A 23,962-nucleotide genomic window follows, 5' to 3' on the forward strand; every position below is an offset into this window, starting at 1 on the left:
CACACTGTTCCCCTGCTTCAGTGTGGGGTTCTCCATGGGCAGCAAGGGCACAGCCTGCCTCACCATGGGCTGCCCCATTGGCTGCAGGGGAATCTGCTCTGATGCCTGGAGCACTTCCTCCTCCTCCTGCACTGACCTTGGTGTCTGCAGAGCTGTTCCTCTCACACATTCTCGCTCCTATCTCTGGTTGCAGTTGCTCCAGCACAGTAACTCTTCCCCCTTCTTAAATACATTCTCTCAGAGGTGCTACCACTGTTGCTGATGAGCTTGGCCTTGGCCAGTGATGGGTCTGTCTTGGATCCACTTGGCATTGGTTCTATCAGACACAAGGGAAGCTTCTAGCAGCTTCTCACAGAAGCCACCCCTGTAGCCCCCCTGCTACCAAAACCTTGGCATGCAAATCCAGTATATACACACAAATAAATTCTTGCAGTGCTTGAGAGCCCTTAATGGAAATACTTGCTCAAAAGTCAAGTTTTAACCTCATTGACATTCCAGCTTTACAGCTTAAGGTTGACTAGCATTTTATCCAGTAATATTATCAGTTTAAAAGTAGCATCTGTGAATCAAAGCGTTGCTTCATTGACTTGTGCATGGAATTGAACAGGAGGCAGTTCTCATTGTCCTTAGGAAACTAGAACTGAGTCCCACACCAACGTATCGAAGCAGGGTCTGGCCGCTTGCATGGCCGCATCCTTGCTGCCTGGTGATGTGTCTCAGTCTTTCTTTCAGAGCTCAGGTTTAAGACCTGCAGCCAAATACAGTATTCCAACTTGCTTACTTGTGCAGGCTTCTATAAATACTAGCTAGTTAAACTGTAGACTTTCATCACAACGCCCTAGAACCTAATTCTGGATGGATTTAGGACACTTCCTTGACAGAGGTGTTGTTATCAAAAAAATAGGTTAAAAAAGTTCTCCTTGGGGCCTTACTTCAAGTGTAGTGTTAAAAACTGTAATTACTTCTCTTCTGTGAGGATTCAGTGGCAGCAAAAAAGCACTGGATTAAGGCTGAGTGTCCTCATTAAAGTTAAATGTGACTATGGTTTGAACCTTCATTTGGAACCATTCTTGCACTTTTGTCTGTGGATGAGTGGAATAGAACATCTCCAGTCACCTCTGCAGATGTTCTTCCTCTCACAAGACCTTTCCAACTGAAGTAAAAAAGTAAATTAGAACCTCATGGAGTAATGTGAGCATTGTGCATGAAGACTGTGCATATGGCTGTGTGACACAGCAGAGTGAGTACCTCATTACTGTATTATGGGTGTACTAGCAGCACAGTAGGTATGGGTGAAGTTCAGGTACTGTCAGAATGGGACTTGCCCAGCTCTGTGTGCAGGTCCTGTTTGTCTTGGTGGTAGTCATGGGGCTTGCCTCTGGTTGGAGGAGCCTGCATCAGTTTGCTCTTCATCTCCTTGATCTAGTTCTCTGGTTGTTCTGTGCAGTTTCTGCTTTGAAAGTCTGCTGTGTGCCCATACTTGTTTTCCAGGGGGAACTACCAGGCTACCTTTCATCTAACCTTGGCTAGCAGCTCCCCAGGAAACCTTCAGCATATAGCTCAGAACCAGCTTGCAGTGGTCCAGAGGAAAGCAGAGTCTCTGAATGCAGGTTCTCTCATGTAAGATTGTCTTTGTGCCCTAGATAAAGCCAGTTCTTTGTAAAACCTGAATCTTGTTCCTCAGCTAGAGACTGTAATACCAGAACTACTCACTTCCTCTTGGGGTAGCTTCCCCAGTTTCTCTGCTTTCTCATGAATACAATTCTAGTAGCAATTTAATATGATTTATACACTCAAAACATAACTTTTAATAAAGATGAAGCAGTAAGGAGCAAACTGGTTTGGAGATAGCTATCTGAGGCTAGTTTTACCTGCCCAGGAAGTGAGAAATCTCACTCTTTAAACTATGCTTTGTGGGTTTAATTATTAAGGATTATTAAGAATAAATTATTTGAGCTGAGGCAGTACTAAACATAAACCAGTTTTCTTTTGCTGTTTTTCAGTGCAAAATAAGAACTCTTAGTCCTCAAAACCTATTAGAATAGATTTTTCTTGAAAACAAACCTGAACACACAAAATGAACTTTAGATAGATGTATTTTTAAGGAAATTATTACAAAAGATAGAGGGGTTTTGTCATCATATCCCCAAGAGCGCACAGACATAAGAAATCATGGTTGAGAACAAGCTTAAATGTGGAAGTCAAACTCTTAATATTGCAAGCAGTTTTCATTCTGCCCTCCAGTGACAGGAGACAAAAACCGTGCAGTAATGATGAATACGCTTCAGTGGCTGGGGTTCCAGTTTAAATCCATGAGGGGCTTCTTTTCTTTGGAAAAAAAAAATGAAGTGTGTTGGATTCTATTATTATAATTGCATAGGAAAAACCAGTCAGATACCGTGGTCTAAAAGGAATCGTGTTTTAAATGAATCCTTACCTGTCAAATGACCTGTTTGTTCCTAGGGTTTGAGATCTTATTCTGTGAGTAGTTCTGTGATCTGTGTTCTAAAACTCAGCTTGCTGTTCTACGTGTTTGTCTAATGAGTTTTCCAACAGAAGAGGTTGTAGCATGGATGAAAATGTTTGAAGTGCTTCAGTTAAAATAGGACCTCTTGGTTTTCCAGGTCTGGATTAGCCCGTGTTGACTGCAGCTGTTGATGATACAGTATTTCCTTTGCTTTACAAAGTCACTGGAGTCAGAGGGAGTTTTGCCTTTAATTTTATCAGAAGCAGGATGAAGCATACTCAAGTAGTTGCATTTCTGTATTTGTCTGCAGGTAATATCATAATAACAGGAATTCTGGAGCCACTTAATTGTAAAATGTGAGGGAATATTCTAGGCCTAATTGAAAGGTAGAAGATGGAGCTGAGGGCATGTTCCAAAGGTGGTGTCTGGTTCAGAGACTGGTTTATTGCAATAGTTTGTTGTTGTTTGTAGATCAAAGGAGTGATTGATGTAGGCATGAATACTCGATAGGCTGCTAATACCTACCTGCGTCACTGCCTGAGGAGGTTAAGATGCTGACACTTCAAACCACTTTTCTCTTAAAGAAACACAGATGGGGGTAAACAGCATGAGAGAGTGCAGAGGCAATGAATGAAATATCAATTTAAAATGTTCCCTTTGCTGTGGAGTGGGGGTCAGCTGAAAGGAACCATGAGTGAAAAGGTCCTTCTTCCATCCCTCCTTGGTTTTGTGTGTTTATTGTCTCCACGTGTTAATCCAGTGCTTATCCTATGGGTGGTCCAGCAAGTGATGCCTTGTGCCCTGTCCCTTCCTACCTATGGATGAGGGGAGGGTGGCGATATTGATGAGTGAGGAAGAGGAACTATGCCCTGAAGATTAAAAGGGATGGAGAGGAGAGGAAGAGACATGGTCACCTGGGAGTATGGTATTGGCCTTGATGTGCGGGACATAGCAGAGGAGAAATGGGTTCCTTGCTGATGGCCTAGAGTAAAGGGAGGGAAATCATATGCAGCTCCTGCAGGGAATGGCAGTCATGGAGACAGAAATTTTACAAGTCATAACAGCAATGAACGTCTTGTGGTGTGTGTATATGGATCCCTTTGACTGCACACAGGAGAGTCCAGGCAGAGAGGGAAGCGTAGGTGATGGGAACACTGCATGGGTAGATCTGAGCTCTGCAGGGTAAGTCCTTTGATACATACACACATGAACCTTTTGCTTGCAAAGGTTCATACATGTGTCTGAAGGGAGTTTGATACTAAAGTCTTCGCTTTGTGTTTGGTTGCTTTCTGTTGCCTTTTGGGTGCGGGTGGGTGAGGGTGGTTTATATGTAATAACTGTGCCTGAGACCTGTGTAATACATTAGACAACTTTTCTTCTATCTGGTAGCACTACAGACATCACAAGAGCTTTGTTTGTTAAGCAGTGGTAGAAGGTATAATACATTCTTACTGGTAGGGATTTTTGTAACTCATATGTCATAAGAAATTAAGAGGTTTTCCTTGTAAAATGATTTCAGAGGAGTCTTTGGACTCTGGGGAAGGGATATGGGAAATGTGGGACTGCTTCTGAGCAGTGAAATGACTGTACCTGGCAGTTCTGGGAAACACTGTATGTTACTGGATATCTTTCTGCAACTCATATTCACTCTACATCATTTCATTAGAGGTCTGTTAAATTTTGGAAGATGTCTTCACAGCTTTTCCTGTAAACCCTTGCTGCATTTACTGGCATACTTTTGACAAGGTCTGTACATAAAATGTATACATTAGGCTGAGTATTTTCTTTGATTTTTCTCTGCTTTGATTTTCTCTGGATGTACTGTTGAGTCTGCAGTGTTAGAGCTGCTAGAAAATCAGACTGCTCTTAAATAATCAAGCAGTAGTTTAGTATGGGTTTTAAAATATGCCTTATTTCTATTTCACATGCCTGAATGTACTTGCAGTGCACATTTTCTGTTACCCTCAGGAGTGCTTTGCCCACTTATCTTTATATATGAACATAAATTCTTATAGCTTGAGAAGTTCATACACAGGTCTGGCTCCTTCCTATCTAGCTGATGTGGTTTAACCCCAGCCAGCAACTAACAGTAACCTGATGTAGCTAACCTAGGATCCCAACAGCCCTTGACTCCTTAAAAGGGTAATAAAGAGAGGTGAAGCTAAATCCTCTCTGGAAAATCCTTACCTCAGTCTCAATCCTTTTCAGGAGAAGCCTGTTTCTTCCCTTTAAGTATACAGGGAGTCTTGGGAACTGGCGTTCCTAAAATAGGTGACTGAAGTACTCAAAGCTTGAGCTGGAGGAATCTGGGCCCCTGTTAGAGCTGTTAAAGATGGTTAATCTTCTGCATGGGTAAAGTACTTGAACTGGTTATACGAATCCACCAGGTAAGAGATGTCTGTTACCATATGCTGTGCAGAAACTGCAACACAGACATGGCTTCTCGGTATCACTTACCCCTTTACAGAAGAGCATCGGTGTTTTCAGCCTCCAGGGAAGAAGAGAGTCCCTGTTCTTAACCTCCTGCCTCCTAAAATCCCTTTGGAGTAAACAAGCATTCCTGGGAGACCAGTAGAGTCCAGCTGTGCAGTGGACCGGATGAATGCAGTGATGATCCTTAAATAGATCAATGTGGGGGCACACAGGCTTTTGGAGACAGCTCCCTACTGAGTGTGATGCTTCTCTGCTTTAAATAGCAGAGTAAACCAGTACCAGTACTTGGTACAGAGAATGGCTGTTTTTCTTCTTGCAGTGATTATTGCTCATAAACGTTATCCTTGGGTTTGAAAAGATGAGGAATGAAGAGTTTCAGTCTGCAGCACCACAATCACCAGGACTCTGTATCTGTGAAGCTGGCGTGGTCCACACTGGCCTTTACAGATATGAGGATGCTTGTAACAGAGGGCTGTTGTCCTACCAATGAGTGCTTTATCTTGCACTTCAGAGGTGGTCACTGTCCTGCCTCTGTCTGGTACCACAGCAGCATTTCTCTGCCTGCTTCTGATGTTTAAAACCAGCCAAGTCAAAAATACATAGTTCTTGTTATGTGCATTGTAGAGCACCAGCAAAGGCAAGTGCTGTGGGCTTTAGAGTACTAGATGGTAGCACATGAGCAGATCCTAAGGTTATTTCTTCATTTTCGTAGTGTGGAAAGAGCAGAGTAAAGCTGTGAAGTGTTGTCATTGTTTAAGATGTTACCATGTTGACTCTTCTATTTCTTCCTTGTTCTCTTTTTGAGATGTTTCTATTGCATGTTTACCACATTCTGGAGTACCTGAATGTGTCCTTTAAGCACATTGGCAATGTTTTCAGAGCTTTTTTTCTGTAACAGGTAAGTCAGATGGCCGCTTCTCATCCCTTGGTGCGCCAAACTGCTGAGACCAGGCTGTTCTCAGCTACTGATTTCAAGAGAAACTTCCAGTGCTTTGTGTGGTGAACTTGGGTGGATTATCACTGTGCAGATGTGTTGAATGTAAGGTTGTTAATCGTTCCTTGTTAGGCAGAAGTAGGCTACAAAGTAGAAGCTTAGAGTGATCCCAGTTAAAGCTGGTAAAATGTCACCTTTATCAGAAACTTCTTTTGTTTATATCCTCATAGGAATACAAATCTTAACTCTTGGAATCATGTAACTGGAAATACAATGTGTGTATCTTTCAGTGTGCTCTCTTGGGTTCATTAGACAGCATTCTTTTTTACTTCTTCCAGAAAGAAAAGGAAAAAAGAAACCTCTTGTTTTCCCTTTCTTTTTCTGAATTCCAAGAATTTCCCTCCAGTCATTGCTCCATATTCCAGCTTCCATCTGCTTGTGCCCAGGAGATTGTTTAAGTGCTCTCAGAAAACGTGGACTACTCTTAAACATATTTTTCCTTTGTAGATGCTAATAGTGCCCCTGGTTACTGGGCTGCCAGCTTTTGCTGCCTTATGACTAATAGACCTGCATCAGGAATCAATCCCAGGCACCGGCACTGAACCTTGCTGGGTTGAACTTGAGGCCAGCTCTTTCATTTTGATTCTCATTTGTGTAATGATTTGCACATCATTGAAGCAAAGTTAAATGTAAGAGGATACATTAACATAGCAGTGCAGCTAGGCTGGAAGCACACAAAGGTCAGAAAATGGAAAAATGAGCTACCTAATAACGTCCATTTGCTCCACTGCTGATGTATAATGGCTTTGCTTTTCGATTGCTGTTTATTATAGCCATATAAATACATACGTATTCTGCCTTAGATGTGCAATATTGAGACAAATGCACTTGAAGCTCTCTAGTGTTATAATGGCATGCATCCCTCTGAAATGTTTGCAGCCTTCATTTCAGTCTTCCCAAGAGCAGCAGTTTCATCTATGAACTCTATAATGTCTTGCAGGGAACAGGGGGTCAGTAGATGATGGAAGCCTGTGTGTCCCTTGTGCTGTTAAATGATTCCTTTGGAGCACTGAGAAAACCATTGTTGTGCCTCTCAAACAAATGGAGAGCTCCAAACCCTTTGACTTCCTAGCATTCTCCAATCCCAAGCTTGATGATTTTCATGTTGTGTTCAGCAAGTCAAATGCTGCATCATTTGCACTATGTATTGCCTCCGTATTTTGCTCTGGGTGTTCACACCTGGGCTGGGACTAAGTTTTTGTCATCCAGCCAATTAAACCTTTCATACAGACTGTTAGTACCTTCTGTTTCTGTTAGTACAGTATCATTCTTGATACACACAATCCTACCTTCCTGAACACCGTTCAGGAGACTTCTGCTGTCAACTTACCACTTTCACCAGGTTACCCTATGTTTTTTGTATCTGCCTTGGCTCCTCCTTGTCTTTTACAAAACACATAGACCTTGCAAACGAGGGATAAAAGCTCATCAAGAGAACCTTCATCTCTGGAGCAAACAAGACTGACTCCACATCTGATTTGCCCGTGATGTCAGACTTGACTCCTGGCCTAGTAAATCTTCAGGTGGATAAATGTGCCATCTCCCAACTTTCCCACCACACAAAACCATCTCATTGTCTTTTTTGGTACTTGCTCTTGAAACTCTGGTTGCAACGATGCTTGCAGATATCTGAATGACTACATGTGTCTCAGTTTGAGCCCACTGTCATGCTGGCTAGTATTTTCACCTTGTTCCCTTTAATTTCTTCATCTGCCAATGCTCCAGCATTGGTTGTATTTTATCATATAGTATCTTTGGTATGGACAGTAAAAGTCTGTTGTATCACCATCCTGACCAGCACAAATATATCTTCTCTGACAAAGCAGCAGTAGGAAGTAACAGTGTCAGTCCAAATATCTGAAAGACAGCTCTTAATTGTCTGAACAGGTAAGTGAGTTGCATCCTTGTAGATGCTTAGCTGAGACCTATCCTCTGTATTGCTAAAGCATCACTTACCTCTCAGGAATGAATCAGAATGATAAATTAAAGTGCCTGACATGAAGCCCTTCAGCTTTCCAGGGGAAGTTGCTGCACGGCAGCTCTGAACCCCATGGTGAAATTCAGCTGGCAGTAATGGTCTGCAACTCTCCAGCCAGAGGGATTCTTCTTGTCTTAGAGAGGGATACGCTAGGGTTTTCTCAGGTGGTGAAGGAAGAGGCTCGCTGCTGTCCCAGTGCCAAACAGCGACTGGGCAAGGAGAGAGGTGTCAGTGTGAAAGGGAAAGAATGTGGAAAGAAAATCTGTGTTATTTCTTGGCATTAGTGGTTAAAGGTTTTCTATGTGTACATTTTTGAGATCAGTTGTCTTTACAGTCAGCTCTCCCCTGTCATTTCCTTCGCATTTATATGAGGATTAAAAAACCTTGAATTAAGTGTTGACCTTTGTTTTCCTTAGAGGGACTGAGTGACACAAATAAGGTAAGTTCTGCCCTCCAAATCCTCTAAAAATCTCATTTTGAGCAGGACTTTTATGTGGCTGGATGATCTTTAGAGAGCTTTCCTGGACTTCGTGCCAATCAGGAGGGCCAGTGAGAGGGGAAAACATCCCGTTAGCCAGTTTTGCTCAGCACACTTAATACCTTATAGCTAAATACTTATTGTCCTAGCTGTCTGTACACAAAAGGGTATTAAAGACCCAAAATTCCTAAATTCATTGGAGTAAATGCTTATTTCTGCTAGAGTAGCTGATAACAGTAGAAAACCTAGGTGATATTTGCATTTCCTGACATAATGTTAATTTAGAAGTTGTCTCTTATACAGGTAATTGAAAATTGCTTGTGTGTTGTATTAGATATTATGTGTGTCCAAATGAGGAATGTAAGGGGAAAGACTTTCATATTTGCTACTTGATGTGTTAAAAGCTAAAGTGACTGGACATCAGTGATATGACTGAAATATTGTACATCCTTGTCACCTCATTCCTCCTGTCCTAGGTAAGTTCAGACATAGGAAATAGCCAAGTGCATCACTCACCAGTGCAATATTGGCACCCTCAACTTAGGACAAGCTTGAGCTCACATGTTGAGCATACCCTATGGATGATGCACTTAAGTGTGGCAAGATGCAGAAATCTGGTAATCCAAGGCAAAAAGGTTAAACAGTGTAAGGAGAAAAACACCTTTCCTCTTACATGCATAGACACCCTGAGCAGCAAAGCCTATTCCCGGTGCTAACCATCATACAAGTGGTGAGGTGAGTGGGTGGAAAATGAAGCTTGGAGGTCATTTGGTACAGAAAGTCCATGGGTGGAAATTCCCCTAAAAAGACTGGCTGTAGAACCAGCTCTGAAGTGACTGTTTTGAGGCAGGAATAGAGAGGGATTTGTTTCTGCTGCCAGCCAACCTTGATCTTGTAACAGTCTTCCAATACCTAAAGGGGGCTTACAGGAAACCTGGAGAGGGACTTTTTACAAGGGCCTGTAGTGACAGGACAAGGGGAATGGCTTTAACCTGACAGAGGGGAGATTGAGATGAGCTCTTAGGCAGAAGTTCTTCCCTGTGAGGGTGCTGAGGCGCTGGCACAGGGTGCCCGGAGAAGCTGTGGCTGCCCCATCCCTTGCAGTGCTCAAGGCCAGGTTGGACAGGGCTTGGAGCAACCTGCTCTAGTGGAAGGTGTCCCTGCCTGTGGCTGGGGTTCTTATCACCAGGGCTTGGGGGCTGTGTAAATGCTTCAGAGAGTTGCATGGTAAACGTGCAAAGCTGGTAATAAAATGTGGAGTGACTGTTTTTCTTAACCTCTTCCCTATTTGTTCACACAGCAGTGCTTGTATTTTGATGGCATTATTTAATCCAGTTAACTATGTGTGTCTGTGGTCCCGTTTGTGTGGGATTTTTTTCAGTTTAGGGTTTTTCCTTTTTGCAGATTGATGTATTTGCGTAGAATCAGTGCTGGAAATACGAGCTACTCAGATTTCTGGAGAATGTCACTTTCTGGGTTGCTTTCAGATTATGCCATTTGTTCCAACTGGCATCAACATACAGGAAAATGGGAGTTTATGGAATTAGAACATAGTGATGAATTTACCATTTTCATTAAAACTGCTTAAAGTCATGCTGAAGCAAATGTTTATGTCTAATTTCATTTGAAAGTGTGCAGTTAATTGATACTCTACATCCATTAACATTCAAAAATGAAAGTGTCTGCAGAACCACTACTCCCTGGAGTAATTTGTCATGAGAAATAAAATATCTGCTTTTGTACTGAAGTAGCTTTTGGGTAGCATGCTATGAGTGAAGGAGCCCATTTTAATGGTACAGACTAATATAGAAGAGGGTGCTTGAAGTTCTTCACATTACTATCTCCCCATTATTCAACCCATAGTAGCTGTCTCGGGTGCTGTTGTTAAGAAACTCCTGTTGGTTTTAAGTGACTGACTTGAGTATGAGAGTTGTGTGTGTCCACAAGTGCTTCCCAGATTAGAAAATGTTCACAGCATGTGAGCCCCTGCTTTTTGATGAGAGATGCATTTCCTGCTCACAGGGAATATTGGTCTTTATACTATGAAACGAACTCTTTTCAAACAGTGAATAAACACAACTGAGAAAACAGGAAGCAAAGATATGATTAGGTGCATAGCAAGTGCAACACTATGTACTTTGCTTCCTTCCCTTATTCTTGTATCTCTAAGGTAGCCTTTTGCATTCCTAGTTTCAATTTTGCCAACGTGTAATGTGAGGTGTAACATTCCTGTTGGAGCTATTTTTGCCTATAAACCCTGTTTAATGCAGTAAGTGAGGATTTGGGTCAATGGACTGTAAGCATTGTAAGGCAGCATTTGTAAAGTGACAGCGTATTCTTGGGGTACAAACGTGCCACTTGAAGCATTTGTTCTCTGTACAACATTCATGCAAGAGCCCTAAGGCACAATAATAGGTTTCTTAATGATTACACAAATATTGGTATTAATGAACAAATTGTTTTTTCAGGACTTCCTGCTCTTCTGTGCTACCACAGCCTTAACAAAGCAAGGGTTAAATAACTGCTTGGCTGGAGAAAGAAGCTGTGATTTTTCTTCTGCTTAATTTGTTTGAGTTCAAAGGGATGATTTGACTTCTGATCATGTGAAAAGCATTTCATAGCATACTGGAAAGTTGTCTGGTTTTGTATCTGGTGGACTTGACAGCACGGTTGGCAACAGTGGGATAATGGAAGGCTGATGAATAATGAAAAGCCAAGTGATTGAAATAGCAGAGCTGCAGGGAGAGAGGAGGGAAAGCTGGGAAGGAAAATGGCAAAACCAAACAGAGCAGAAGGAAGGGATAACCAGTATTTTGGTCACTATCAGAGCATGTCTCCATATCAGAATTTAACCCAGTCATAACTTAAGCATTCTCCGTCTGCCAGCTCACAAGAGCTCTTAACTCATGCCCTGTGACGCATTTTGTACAAGTCACTCGGCTCGCCTTGAGGAAGGAGGGTGGGTTGGAATTTAAATACTTTTCCAGTTGCTGGGATGATGACTCCTCTGCAGTAACCTTCTCCATTCCCATTAATTGTCCAGTGCATTCCCAAAGTCCTGCTGGAGTGAGTGTGCATTGTATCTCACAGTCTACTGCAAAACCAGAGCAGAGCAACAGCGTCAGAAGCTATCAGATGTACTGAGAGACACTGCAACACTTAGTTTGTATTTACACTTCAGTGAAGACACCCCTGTTTTGGTAACAGGGATACCTCCGTTTTACTGGCACTCACTCTTCAGATCTCTAGCAGGGAGGAAGAGCTCTTACTCATTGCTAACCAATGTCTCCAAATGGGATACGACTGCGCTTAGGAAGGTTTCCTCTGCAAATGTAACAAGAATTACTGGGGAGAAGACTTAACTGCAGGTGTCAAAAGTGGGAAGACCGTTTCCTGATACTGACGGAGAATGGCTCTCTAGCAGTTTGATGGTTGCAATGTTTGTGTCTGGATGCATGCGTTAACATAGAGGAAGCCAGCTACTATTAATTTCCTCACCCGCTGCCAATCGTAGCTTAGTGTGGTGGTGCAAGGCTTACGCTTACACTTGTCATGCTAAGAATTAGGGAGTAGGAGTTGAGTTAGCACTGTGTTTCCTGCTATACCTTTTCATGCCTCTTGTTTTTGCAATGCCAAATGGAAAAAGATCTGCTCCTTTCTCATTCTGGTGTACCGCTTCTCCTGAGCTCTGATATCACTGAGAAATGAATACTACTGTAAATGCCCTGCTTTCTTTTTCTCTTTACAGAATCTGTACCAAAACAGGTTCCTGGGCCTGGCAGCCATGGCGTCTCCATCTAGGAGCTCACAAAGTCGGCGCCGGTGCAAAGAGCCTCTCAGATACAGCTATAATCCTGACCAGTTCCACAACATGGACATCAGGAACAACTCCCACGAGACGGTCACCATTCCTAGGTCTACCAGCGACACAGACCTTGTCACTTCAGACAGCCGGTCTACGCTGATGGTCAGCAGCTCCTACTACTCCATCGGGCATTCGCAGGATCTAGTGATATACTGGGATATAAAGGAGGAAGTGGATGCAGGGGACTGGATTGGCATGTATCTCATAGGTGAGTCCCTCTTACTCCTTCCCCTTTGAGTTTCTTGCTGCTTTTTTTAGTTGTAGGTGTTAGGGAAGTATGAGCTAATGGTAATAATGTGCTGATACAGCTCCATGAATGTAGGCTTCAAGTGAGCTTATGTATTACAAGTGTTTTTTCTGCTCCTGAATTGCTGGTTGCAGTCCCGGCACTCACTTTTTCTTCAGCAGAGACATGAGGAGGCTTTCTGTGGGCAGATTCTTGAAATTTCAAGATATTTTCATTTGAAAGCCTTTTGGATTTGGGGAAAATCTCTCCTGTATAAAGACAGCCTAGTATTTTCAGGGTTTCCTCTTGAGTCCTTGACTAATCTGTGACAGATGAGAGGTTTTACAAGTCAAGAGCATGAATCATTTAAAAGCGTCGTGAAACAAAATAACAGAATGCCTGTTTCTGTATAGCCAAAGGCTGTTTTGATATGAACAAGAATTATAGACTGAGGCAGTCTGGAACTGTCCCAGACTTTTGTTGTGATGGGTTTTATTTATACTGGAAGCTGTATTCAGCTATGTATGTTAGCATGTTTTTGGCATTTGCATCTAGTAAATCCAGCCCGACGTAAGAGTAATAAATGGTTTCAATACACTTTTTACCTGGTTGGGGTTGGAACTAGATATGTTAAGGTCCTTTCCAATCCAAACTATTCTATGATTCTGTATGATCTAGTGTGAGGTGTCCCTGCCCATGGCAGGGGGGTTGGAACTAGATGATCTTAAGGTCCTTTCCAACACTAACTATTCTATGATTCTATGGTTGTTTCACATCACTATAAAATTAGTTGGTTTTTAAGCTGGTTTGGTTCCTATGGAAATAGTCCTGCTGCTTAGAATGAAGTCTGTGTTAACTCTTTGCCTTCTGGTAAGCTTGAACATGGTTGATCAGTTTCAGACACTTTCCTCTATGGATTAGAGGTCTTAAAAATGTGAAGTTTTTAAATATTCCCTGAAAACCAGTGACTTGGTGACAACAGACTCAAATTGGTGCTCCCACAAAGGGAAATGTTGGTACAACGTGGCCTATATCGATTTGAATAAGTGTGCCTAGCACTAAGCATGTGTTTTAATTCAAATGGCACTGTTTCATCTTGTCCAGGTAGTGAACAATAAACAGGTAAAGCATATGATGTTGTGAGTTGGGCTTTTGGAGCAATCACAGGGGGAATTGTAGGGAGCTATGGTGTTACTTAAGTGCTTTAGTGGATAAAACCGGAAGTCTTGGCATCACGTGTTGAGAATATTGGGATGCAAATGTTGGTGACATAGGGGATGTGAGAAGGTACTGGATGGGGTGTCTGAGCGGGTAGAGGAACTCTGGTGGCACAATGTTAGGCACTGAATATTGAGTTCAGGGTATTGGAGAAAGTGGGAGAAAGGGGGAGATGAGAGTGGCTGTTTAGGATGTGGAATGAAAGGAATGGGCTTTTCACAGTACTTGTTCCTGTGAGTAACCTCATAAAATACCCTGCTTTAGTCTTCTGAAATCTAAAATCTTTCAGGAAAAAAACAAGAGACTGGATTTAGAATCACGGAATCACAGAATAGTTGGGGTTGGAAAGGACCTTAAGATCAGCTAGTTCCAGCCCCAGTCTCATTTATTATCCTGAACAGAATTACTTGAATTTATAGTTGAGCTTGCAGTTGAGTGTTTTACTGGAACAGACGAGAAGACAGCATCCCCCAGTAATAGTCACTAAGAAATACTCTAAGCCTATTCTGCCATAGTGCAGGCAACTCATGAAGGATTGTATTGCTTCAGTAAAGAGACAAGGCATAGCTTCAGGTGGTCTGGAGTCAACAGACAGTGGATAGAGCTGTTTTACGTTGACTGCACTTGTTGAACCAGGTTTCATGCCTCTGACATCGTATCCAGGGCTGTGAAGACACGTTCTAAATTCTTTTGATAGGTAACCTGAAAACACAGAGGTTTAAATGGGCAAAAGAAAATCCACCCTGCTACTCCTGCTTAATTTACCGTATCAAACAGGATGTTGCTCCAGACACCCCAGTAAATTAGAAGTGTAAGTTGTGACGTGGATCCTTGCCCTGCTGGCTGAATGCCTGGTGTTAATGGTGATAGCCAATGGCTCGTTCCAAGAAACACTGCTGCCAAATGAAAAATGAATAGTGTGTCCACTCCCCAAGAAACCAACAGACCCTTGGTGTCTTTGAAGGTGTTTTGTCTCAGCCTCTCAGGTTCCCAGTCTAAATGACTGAGGAAATAGAAAGTAGCAGCACTTCTCATTCCTTTTCCTTGTCTTCTGCTCTTTCCACTCCTCCCCTCCCAGAATGTAATGTAAGGTGAGATTTGGTGTTTTGGTTCCCTTAAAGAACGAACATAGGAGACCATGGGAGATCACTTGGGTTTGGGTGTTGGTTTAATGTGGAAAACACTCAGAATCTTGGAAGTTAATTGGCCCTATGGCTCTATTCACATTAACAAAGTAGGGGGAACCAGTAGGAATGGGCAGAACATCTGCTAAATGTATTTCAGGGGCTTGGCTTTAGAACAGTCTCAAATCTGGCAGACTGAATGCCCTTGAATTGATGTAGCGCATCTTTCAGTTTAGCATTGTCTGGACAGAATCACATTTGTGTGCCCAAAGATCACCACACAGTCTGGTGGAGACAAAGTGGGGACAACTGGAAGGGTCGTAACAAAAGCGTGCTTCTGACCTGGAATAAAACACTGTATTCAGTGTTTGTGACCAGTCCATAGGGGTGGGAGATCCAGACACCCCTAATGGCTTATTTGTGTGTTTGCTTTTGCACAGATTTTATGAGCCTTCACTCCTGTTTGGAGAGGGAATGTTCCTGGCCTTGTGGGTATGACCTTCACAATGTAAACTGATATATGACTATGTTTTGAATTAACAGGCAGACTGGAACAAGAGAACCAGGGAAACTATGAGCTTTTCCCAGTCTGCTTGATAGAAGATTAGTGTTAAAGCCTATTATTACCACTTGCATGGCAACACTGTTAACTCTTGTGTTGCTGCTGGTTGTTCTAATGTTTGTCTCAAAGCTAGTTTGTGGGTAGAGCCCCATCCTTTTTGTGATACTGGGGTTGATGAAATTTGAGCTGAGAGGTTCAAATGTAGCAGTATTTAATGTTGTGGAGAATCATGAGAACAATGGGAAATTATTCTTATCCTTGGGGTATCAGGTATAGATTTTCTTTAAAATTGGGTGTTGGGAGCATTAGAGTTGGTATTTGTTATTTGTCTTGAGGGAGCTCCTGGGTATCCCAGGAAGGGGCTATATAGGAGCAGAACAGCACGCAGTTCTCACCTTAAAGGAGTTTAACCATTCTAGGAAATGTCTCCAAATAATTTTATATGAGTGTTGGTTTTGAAACACATAAAACTCACTCTGTTCCCACCTCCGCTGCCGTTTGATGGTACCCAGTAAACTGCAGGCTTCAGAACAAATCTGTTCCGAGGCTGGGGAAATACATACGATAAAAAAGGCTTCCAAAAGAAAAAGAGCAAAAATCATGTAGCTCATGTGTTTTGATACCATGGGGTTGCTACTCAAAGGGTAAAGCAACCCAAAAGAAGAGCTTAAGGGAGTCCTTCCTGTATGGAAATTCTGGCAGCTTGCTCCTCACGTGAAGGAGCCACAGCCCCTTTTATCACAAGGTATCTGGTTTTTCCGCTCTTCAATCCATGTGCACATTCCTAAGGGTGGCCAAGGGGGAAACAGTCTTTGCAGAAGCAGTTAAAAGCTGGGTTTAAATTGATTATGAGAATTAATTTTTCTCTTGGTCTCAGAAGGCAGCCAGGCATTCTCTTGTAAAACAGTGCAAAAAAAAGGTGTGCCATGGCAAAAAATAGTATGGAGTATATCTACCCCGTAGCTGCATGAAAACATCCATACACACATGCATAATTTGATGAAGGGCCATAGAAAAACTCCTTAATTGAAGGAAGAAGAGTAAATGTTGTCTCTGTTAAAATAACGTTATTAAGTGTTAGTTCTTGGCTAAGAAGATGGGTTAAGGAGGTGCATACACACACAAGTATTGTTATGGAATTTCTTTTCACTTGAATCAAAGCTGAACTTTTTGAGAGGGGAGTTTGAGATGGGCAGTCATGAGGGTAGAGGAGAGGAGGCCATGAGGGGCTGAGCGAAGATGTTGAGGGGAGAGGATGGCCATGAGGGGTGAAGGGAGATCATGAGGAGAGATCATGAGAGAAGAGTAGGGATGGCCATGATGTGAGATCCTGAGGGGGGATATTGAGGGGTGGTTGTCAGGGGTAGGGGTGGCAGCTGTACAGAGTAGGCCACTATGGGGAGTAGGTGAGGTGTAACTGGTGAGTGGAGATCATGAGGACAGCCATGAGGGGAGATCAGTTTGCCCTTAGTGACATTATTTAATGGTGGGCTTGGCAGTCCTGGGGTAAGGGTTGGACTCGATGATCTAGGTCTTTTCTGACCTAGTTGGTTCTATGATTACTTCGGTGCATTTTAATATTAGCCATGGTAAGATGACAGAAAATATGGGAATTGGGAGAACAAGCCTTTTGTGGTGTCTAAGTCATGTTGTGCCTTCAGGAGTGGGAATGACATTTAATTCCTGCTAAGCTTGAACTCCAGAGATGTTCTAACTTCCCCTTATATATATTATATATCAGCACTGAGCTATGCAGAGGAACATCTAAACTCCGTAAGAACTCACTCACTGAGATGTGCATGTGTCTCCCCTTAACAAAACTATAGCGCTGTGAACACCAGAAGTCTTTCGGAAACGTATCCACAACCAAAACTACACGTGAGCACTCGAAAAGAGCGCGGAGGCATTTAAACATAGCACCTCTCTGTTGCTGTTTAAAAACCTCTGGAGCTGGCAGAAAAGCTGTGTGTGAAGACAATGTACACTGAGGCGGAGAGAGAAGCACAGAACCAAAGCAGTTACGAATAATGAAGACACCATGTTTGGTTGTTTTGTTTTTAAAAAGCAGGACTCTCATTTAGTGGCTGTTGTGAGACAGATGCAGTATCTGCAGTTATTTATCTCCAAGTTTTCTCTTTCCCTGTTATCTCATTGACTATTACTATTTGCTACAGTATGAAGCTGGATTAATATGGACTGCTGGCAGCTGCCTGTAGATAAAGAGCTATCTTATAATTACTGCAGCAGCATTTTAGCTGCTACTCGATTTCCCTTCTGTCATCATCTCCATATCTGATGTGGAGTAGCTAATGAGGAATATTTAAACCAGACTTCTGAAAGAATTGTTTGCTCCAGTGTCTGCGCACGCTGATGTTGGTAATTTATCAGGGCTAACATTATATTCTTCTTAACCATATGCAGTAGGCTTTTTTCATTCAGCACTTCCTCATGGGAAACAAAACATTATTAAAGGCTGTTTATTAAATGTTTCTTTGTCCACACATCTTCTAGAGTCTGATTTCCTGTCCATACTTGGCTTTTGACAGAGTAGTTCCTCTCGAATTTATATCAGTAGGAATGTCTTGATGTGATTAGTGACTGAGGTTTAGCTTTAATTTTCCTCCTCTGTTTCAGCTTTTGATGTTATTTCTCTCCCCAAAAGGCAATTCGCCATAAACTGACACAGCTTATTTTTAAAGCTATTGGTTAGTAGACATGTAAGTATCTATTTAAAGACTTTCCAGGTTGATCTTAGGCTTAGAGGGCCTCACTGTATGGCCCGCTGTGGCAAGTGGAAAGATCTAAATTTTTCTTGCTGTCAGACTTGGATCAGGACTTGCTTATATGGCTGTTTTACCAAACATCGAATGTATAGAAGCAACATGTTGCCAGCAGAGATGGAAGATGTTAGAAATGTGCATATAAGGGTAGGAGTTGTGGGTTCTTGTGTTACAGTTCTGAACCCCGATTCAGGCTCTCTTTCTGTGTTTGGGTGGTTGCTCCACCTCCCTGCTTCAAATACAGCCATCTGTAAAACAAACCACCTCATAGTGTGCCTGCTTAGACTGAATTCTGTTGATGTTTGGATTTGTTGTGTCCTGGGGTTACCCATCCTTCCAGTCCTTTTATGGGTCTTGCTACAGCATCTCACTCCAGTTTTAGGGCTTCCCCTTAGTGGGTTACAGAGTCATAGAATGGTTCGGGGTGGACAGGGCCTTAAAGCTCATCCAGTTCCAACCCCCTGCCATGGGCAGGGACACCTTCCACCAGACCAGGCTGCTCCAAGCCCCATCAAACCTGGCCTTGAACACTGCCAGGGATGGGGCAGCCACAGCTTCTCTGGGCACCCTGTGCCAGCACCTCAGCACCCTCACAGGGAAGAGCTTTTTCCTAATGTCTAATCTCAGTCGCCTCTCTGTCAGGTTAAAGCCATTCCCCTTGTCCTGTCCCTATAGGCCCTTGTCCAAAACCCCTCTCTCCAGGTTCCCTTTAGGCACTGGAGCTGTTCTAAGGTCTCTCCTTAAGGAGCCTTCTCTTCTCCAGGCTGACCCAGCCCAGCTCTCTCAGCTTGACTCCAGAGCAGAGCTGCTCCAGCCCTCACAGCATCTCCGTGGCCTCCTCTGGATTCACTCCAGCAGCTCCATGTCCCTCTTGTGTTGGGGGGCCCAGAGCTGGACACAGGCTGAGGACAGCAGCCTTGCCCAGCTGTGATCACTTCAGCAAGTTAAGTTTTGTTAAACACCTGCAATTCTGCTCTCTTTGTAAAACATCAACAGAGGTACCCCATGCAGCTTGCACTAAGCACAGCACTATTTATTTCAGGAACAAAAAGTGTCAGAGGAGCAAACCTGTCATAGAAAAAGGCAATAGAAAGCCTGCACAAATGCTGAATGGAGAGGGTGTTAGGTATCATAGGACTTGGCAGATATATTAGTGCAGTGATATCAGTTATTTATTCCAGCATGTCTTGCCTTCACCTAACTAGTCTTAGATCTGGTGAGAGTGGCTGCTGTTTACCAGACTGAATCACTTTTTGCCTTTCCCAGTTCTGTATCCTGTGGACCACTTAAGCCAGGCAAAACTAGGGTATGCTATTCCCAGACCAACCAAGTGTGACATAAACACAGTTAGCTTTTGACTGTTTCACCCCTTTACAAGCAGAAACAGCCAACACTTCAATACAGGGGTCTCTGAATATTCCCAATATATCTGGCTTCTCCTTTTCAGTGCTTCCAAGGTTCACCTCTGTCATTTTTGTGGTGTTAATGTTGTTTGTAGCAGTGCACCAAAAAGCTTATGCAGTTAGTACAGTGTTGGTGTGCTTTATGGTCTTTCAGGGAAGTCATGATAAAGAAGCCTGTAGGTTGCCAGTTCTTTTCCTTAAATACCTGTAGTATGTCCTAGAGGTGCTGCTTGCCTTGTGCCTAAGGATTCCTGTTTTCATTTAGAATCTCTCCATAAAGTAACAGCTATAGTATTACAAACTTCTTTCTAAGTGAACGGATGGAGTTTACCACTTCAACTGTCATACTGAGTATGAGGAGAGGGAAATAATGCGGGCAGGAAATACAGCTGCCTTGTCTTTCTCAGTGATTTCCAGGGTTCATATGTCCATGGATAAAACTGCCTCTGTGCTGTTCTGGGTCCATGTTGCTATATAGCCCGGGCTGATAAGGAAGCCAGTGATGATAACTCACTGAAACATTTCTGAAGAAATCAGTCAGTGGGGGATAGGGGTGTGCCAAACGCTGGGTTTTGGCCTCAGTCCCACAAAGGAATCATAATCCATGCAGAACGTTCAGTCCATTGACTGGTAGAATCAATCGTGACACCAACAGTGGACAGCACAGAATTCTTAGCAGGATAAGGCTTACAGCAGAAAGATTTGTTCTGTAGATGTTATCAAATACCCATGTGGATTTTGGTGGGTTGAAGGTTCAGCATATGGTTTTGTTCTCTTAGAGTTTTCTAAACCAAGCTAAACCATTCCCACTCCTAACACTTAAACACACCGTTTGTAACATGTGAGTATTTCCATGCTGCCCTCCACAACTACTGTAATGGCTGTGTGTGCTTTTAGCTTTTGTAATCTTTCTCACCTCCAGCCCTACAGACATTTTTTTTTCTTCGCTGAGGATCTTCCAGTTTGTAATAAGCTTAGAATTGAATACCATTTTTCAGATCAAACCACTTCAGATTCTCAAGAGATTCTTTACATTGTGGTGCTTCAGTGTGCATGTCTGAGCTGTGTTTGTTTGTTTGTTTGCTGCTGTATCAGATCACAAACTCCTGTCTAACCTACTCTCTGCTTGTAGGTCTTTCAGCATTGCTATAAGCCCATTTTTCAAATACTGCAAATTATTTCCCCCCTATTTAATGGGCATTGTTAACCTGGACAAGTGTCATCCTTGTTCACATTTCAGATCTTCCTGTGTCCCTTTATATCATGTCTTTATACTGCCTTGGGCATGCCGCATCTCTTATCTTTTAGCAGATTTCATGCATGCACTGTTTTCTCCTAATCCTTACTTTCCAAAATGCACTGTAATCAATGGGGAGGCTTCCACTGACTGCAAGATCTCTGGAACTGTTTTTACATTAAAAGCAAGCAAACAAAACTCTTCCAGGTTGTACCTTAGTGTGTCTTCAGTTTTTCAGTCTGGCCTGAGGCAGTCTTGCTCATCTTCATTTGAATTCCTCCTTCCCATTTTAGTTCTGCATGTGAGCTGGATGTCATTGACTGTGGAGAGGTTTATGCAATACATAGCTGAAGTAAAGCTGTGCTGTACTAAAACCCAGGTGTGGTCCATGTGCTGTAGTGGTGAGAATAAATCTGGAAGTGCAAGAGCTTTAAAGCAAGAACTGTAGCTGGGACAAGCATAGCTGAAGGAGAAACTGGAGTTATGTAGGTAGTATCACACTTTTAAGTGTATGCAGAACCAAGTGACACCAGTATTATTAAATAGATGCCCATCCCACTGTAACCAGACATCTGCTGTGGAACTTTCAGCCTCCACAGAAGCTGTTGTTGCTGAGCCCCAGCTCAACAACTTGCTCTTCTCATTTGTTCTGCCTTTTCAGCAGATCTGTAGTTAGTGGAGAGCAATAGATGAGTGATGGGTTGTGCTGGAGGACAAATCCCAAACGCTTCAAGGATACCACAGAAGAATAAGGCCCATTGCCACCAGCTCTGATTTTAGCCAGAGTATCCATAGTTGCAGGAAATGAGAGGAAAGTCCTTCGAGTGACAGAGCTCAGATTCTCAGTGTGGTTAGTTCAAGTGAAAGGAAGATCGGACAATGAGGAAGGACTGGATCCACAGTTCATCCAGACCCTTCTGAAAACCCATAGACCTATCAGTGTAATTGGGTCTCCCTACTTTGCAGTCTTGTTTGCTTTTTTAATTGGTATTGGTGCTATGAAAGGTCAGAGTGATCTCTCCCAGCAGTACTTTGGAGGATGCTGAAGTGCTAAGGGGTAACGTTGTATATGGCTCTGAAAGTAAGCTACATGTCAAGGGTGAAAGTGTTCTGTCTTAGCTCCTTGATTTTGGGGAGTGGACAGTAGGTATCCTTTGGGGTTTATGTGTAGGTCTTTCTGATTAGGTGGTTCAGGTTTTAAACCCACCATGCCTGCTTTTCCTTGTGCCTGGAACAGATTTACTTAGGACATCATCTTCTGCCCGCAGTGGCCAAGTGTTGCTGCAACTTTGCCGCCTATATCCCTGTTTTATGACAGTTTATGCTCTTTTAGCTCCCTACTTTCTTTTGATCTTTCTCTTGCCATGTCTTCCTCTCACTGCTATTCTCCAGTCATTGTTCACATTTTCCCCCTCCCAGCTTACTTTTATTTAGCTGGGTAGGGGATTAATTTTTATGGCATTAGCACGGAACCTTTCATGTACTTCAAACAAAGCACCTGAAGAGCTCTTACATCAAGGACAGAGCTTTCAGGATTTGGCCCTTGTTTTCCAGAACTCTTCTCCTTAGGAAGCTGTAGGAGTGATGCTAACTGTGAATTGCAGCATATTCATTGTCTGCAGGAGAAACTGGCAAATGAATTAGCAGTGAAGTTTTGATCCACGTTGGAGCTGGATCTGTAGCTGCTAAAAGTCAGTGGAAACATTCCTGTTGACTCCCATAATGAGAGCCATTATTTGTGATAGATATATATTTATTTATTTACTGTTGTATCTGTGTAAATAAGAAATCAGTATGTGCACTTCTGCATACACTTCTCATTAATAGCTCGTCTCCTGCAAAATGATGAGCATTTGTACAACTCTTTGGAATTAGGGTTTCCAAAGGGTAGGTTTTGTAATGCTAAATTGTTGCAAAAGGAAACCCTGTCATGGCCTGATAGAGCTCATTACAAGCTGCACTTGTGAATTGTAGGGGCTGCTGTCATAATTTTCTGTGCTTCAAGTGATAAATTGGATGTTAAGAGAAAAACATTAGAAATAGGAAGCTTATCCTTGGCTTATACTTGTATTATCTAGGGTAATTTTATTTTATTGATATTCTGTGCTTTATAATGTAGCTTTCCTGTAGCTTTCAATGCAAATTGCAAAACCGATCAACCAGAGCTCGGCCTCTTTGTACAGAAAATGATTTTTAAAAGCAGTTTGCTAACTCTCTTCATATGTCATACTAGCTACAGCATATTGTCCAAAAGAGCTTTTAAATTCCAAGCTAAGGCAAATTTGTTCAGCTAAAGACTATAGGTCCTTCTGTGATTTCAGGAGTACAACATTTCTTATTCATAAGGGATCGAGACAGAAAGTGTAGCTTCTATTTTTACAGCATGATTGCATTAAGTTTATAGAAAGCAAGTGTTGTAATATGGACTGCTAAATCAAATTAGTGATGCGTGAGAGGCTGGAATAGCGTTCCAAGTTCAGGCACGCATCTGACATTGTGCTTCTGTTTCATGTTATTTGCTTCTTTGAAGGTAGCCCAGGTTATTCTAAATGTTGTAGCTGTTATTCTTGGAGAATGTGGAAGGATAGACTGATTATGGGTATCAGCAAGTTACTGTGTGAGAAAGGGGAGTAGGTTTTTCATTTCTGCCTCTTTAAGTAAAACCAAACTGAGCAAAAGGGTCTCTCAGCTATTTATAATTGGAACTCCATCAGTCTTTCTGAGGAAGATCTATTGACTATTTGTTTGCTTCTCTGTGGGAATTTCAGGCAAGCTTTCAAATACTGAGGTCGTGTCTGCTTAGCAGGCTGCTGACAGCACTTGAAGTCCCCATTACGTTTTTTTACAGATCTTTTTAAGAATTGGCCTTTATCAGCATTTCCCTATTTCCTCTGAAGAACAGCATGCTTTTTGCCAATTGGTTACTGTCTTTCATCTGAAAGATAGCTTTCTTGGTGGCCATGGTTCTTTATCTCTCTCTATATATAGTTCTTGTGAAGTATATTGGGATTGCTCAGCATGGAATTGATAGCACAGAATATTTTTAGCAGTGAAAGGCTGTGCTTGGAGGTATCTGGTTTGGTGAAGACAAGCAGTCTGTCAGAATTGCTGCTGGTTCCCAAAGCCCTTGTTAATGTTTGCCTCTAGCATGCCTTGTTCCCTCTGGCTGCTGCTCAGGCTCTGCTTCCTGGCACCGG

The 23,962-nt window shown here is 42.5% G+C and overlaps 1 protein-coding gene across 9 annotated transcripts in view; it reads left to right on the forward strand.

Moving 5' to 3' along the window:
- Positions 1-23,962, forward strand: part of HECW1 (HECT, C2 and WW domain containing E3 ubiquitin protein ligase 1) — a 245,356-nt gene that overhangs the window by 67,053 nt on the left and 154,341 nt on the right. For all 9 annotated transcript variants that reach the window (XR_009728710.1, XM_061374940.1, XM_061374938.1 and 6 more), the window contains one exon: positions 12,099-12,423. Coding sequence is in view for 8 of the 9 variants with exons in the window: in XM_061374940.1 (XP_061230924.1) it covers positions 12,099-12,423 (325 nt within the window). In the remaining variant the exon portion in view is untranslated. The remainder of the gene's footprint in view (positions 1-12,098; positions 12,424-23,962) is intronic.

The sequence above is a fragment of the Neopsephotus bourkii genome, unplaced genomic scaffold, assembly GCF_033783945.1.
Source record: "Neopsephotus bourkii isolate Nb327-2 ecotype Australia unplaced genomic scaffold, CSIRO-AGI_Nbou_v1 NB_1655, whole genome shotgun sequence".
Lineage (NCBI taxonomy): Eukaryota > Metazoa > Chordata > Aves > Psittaciformes > Psittacidae > Neopsephotus > Neopsephotus bourkii.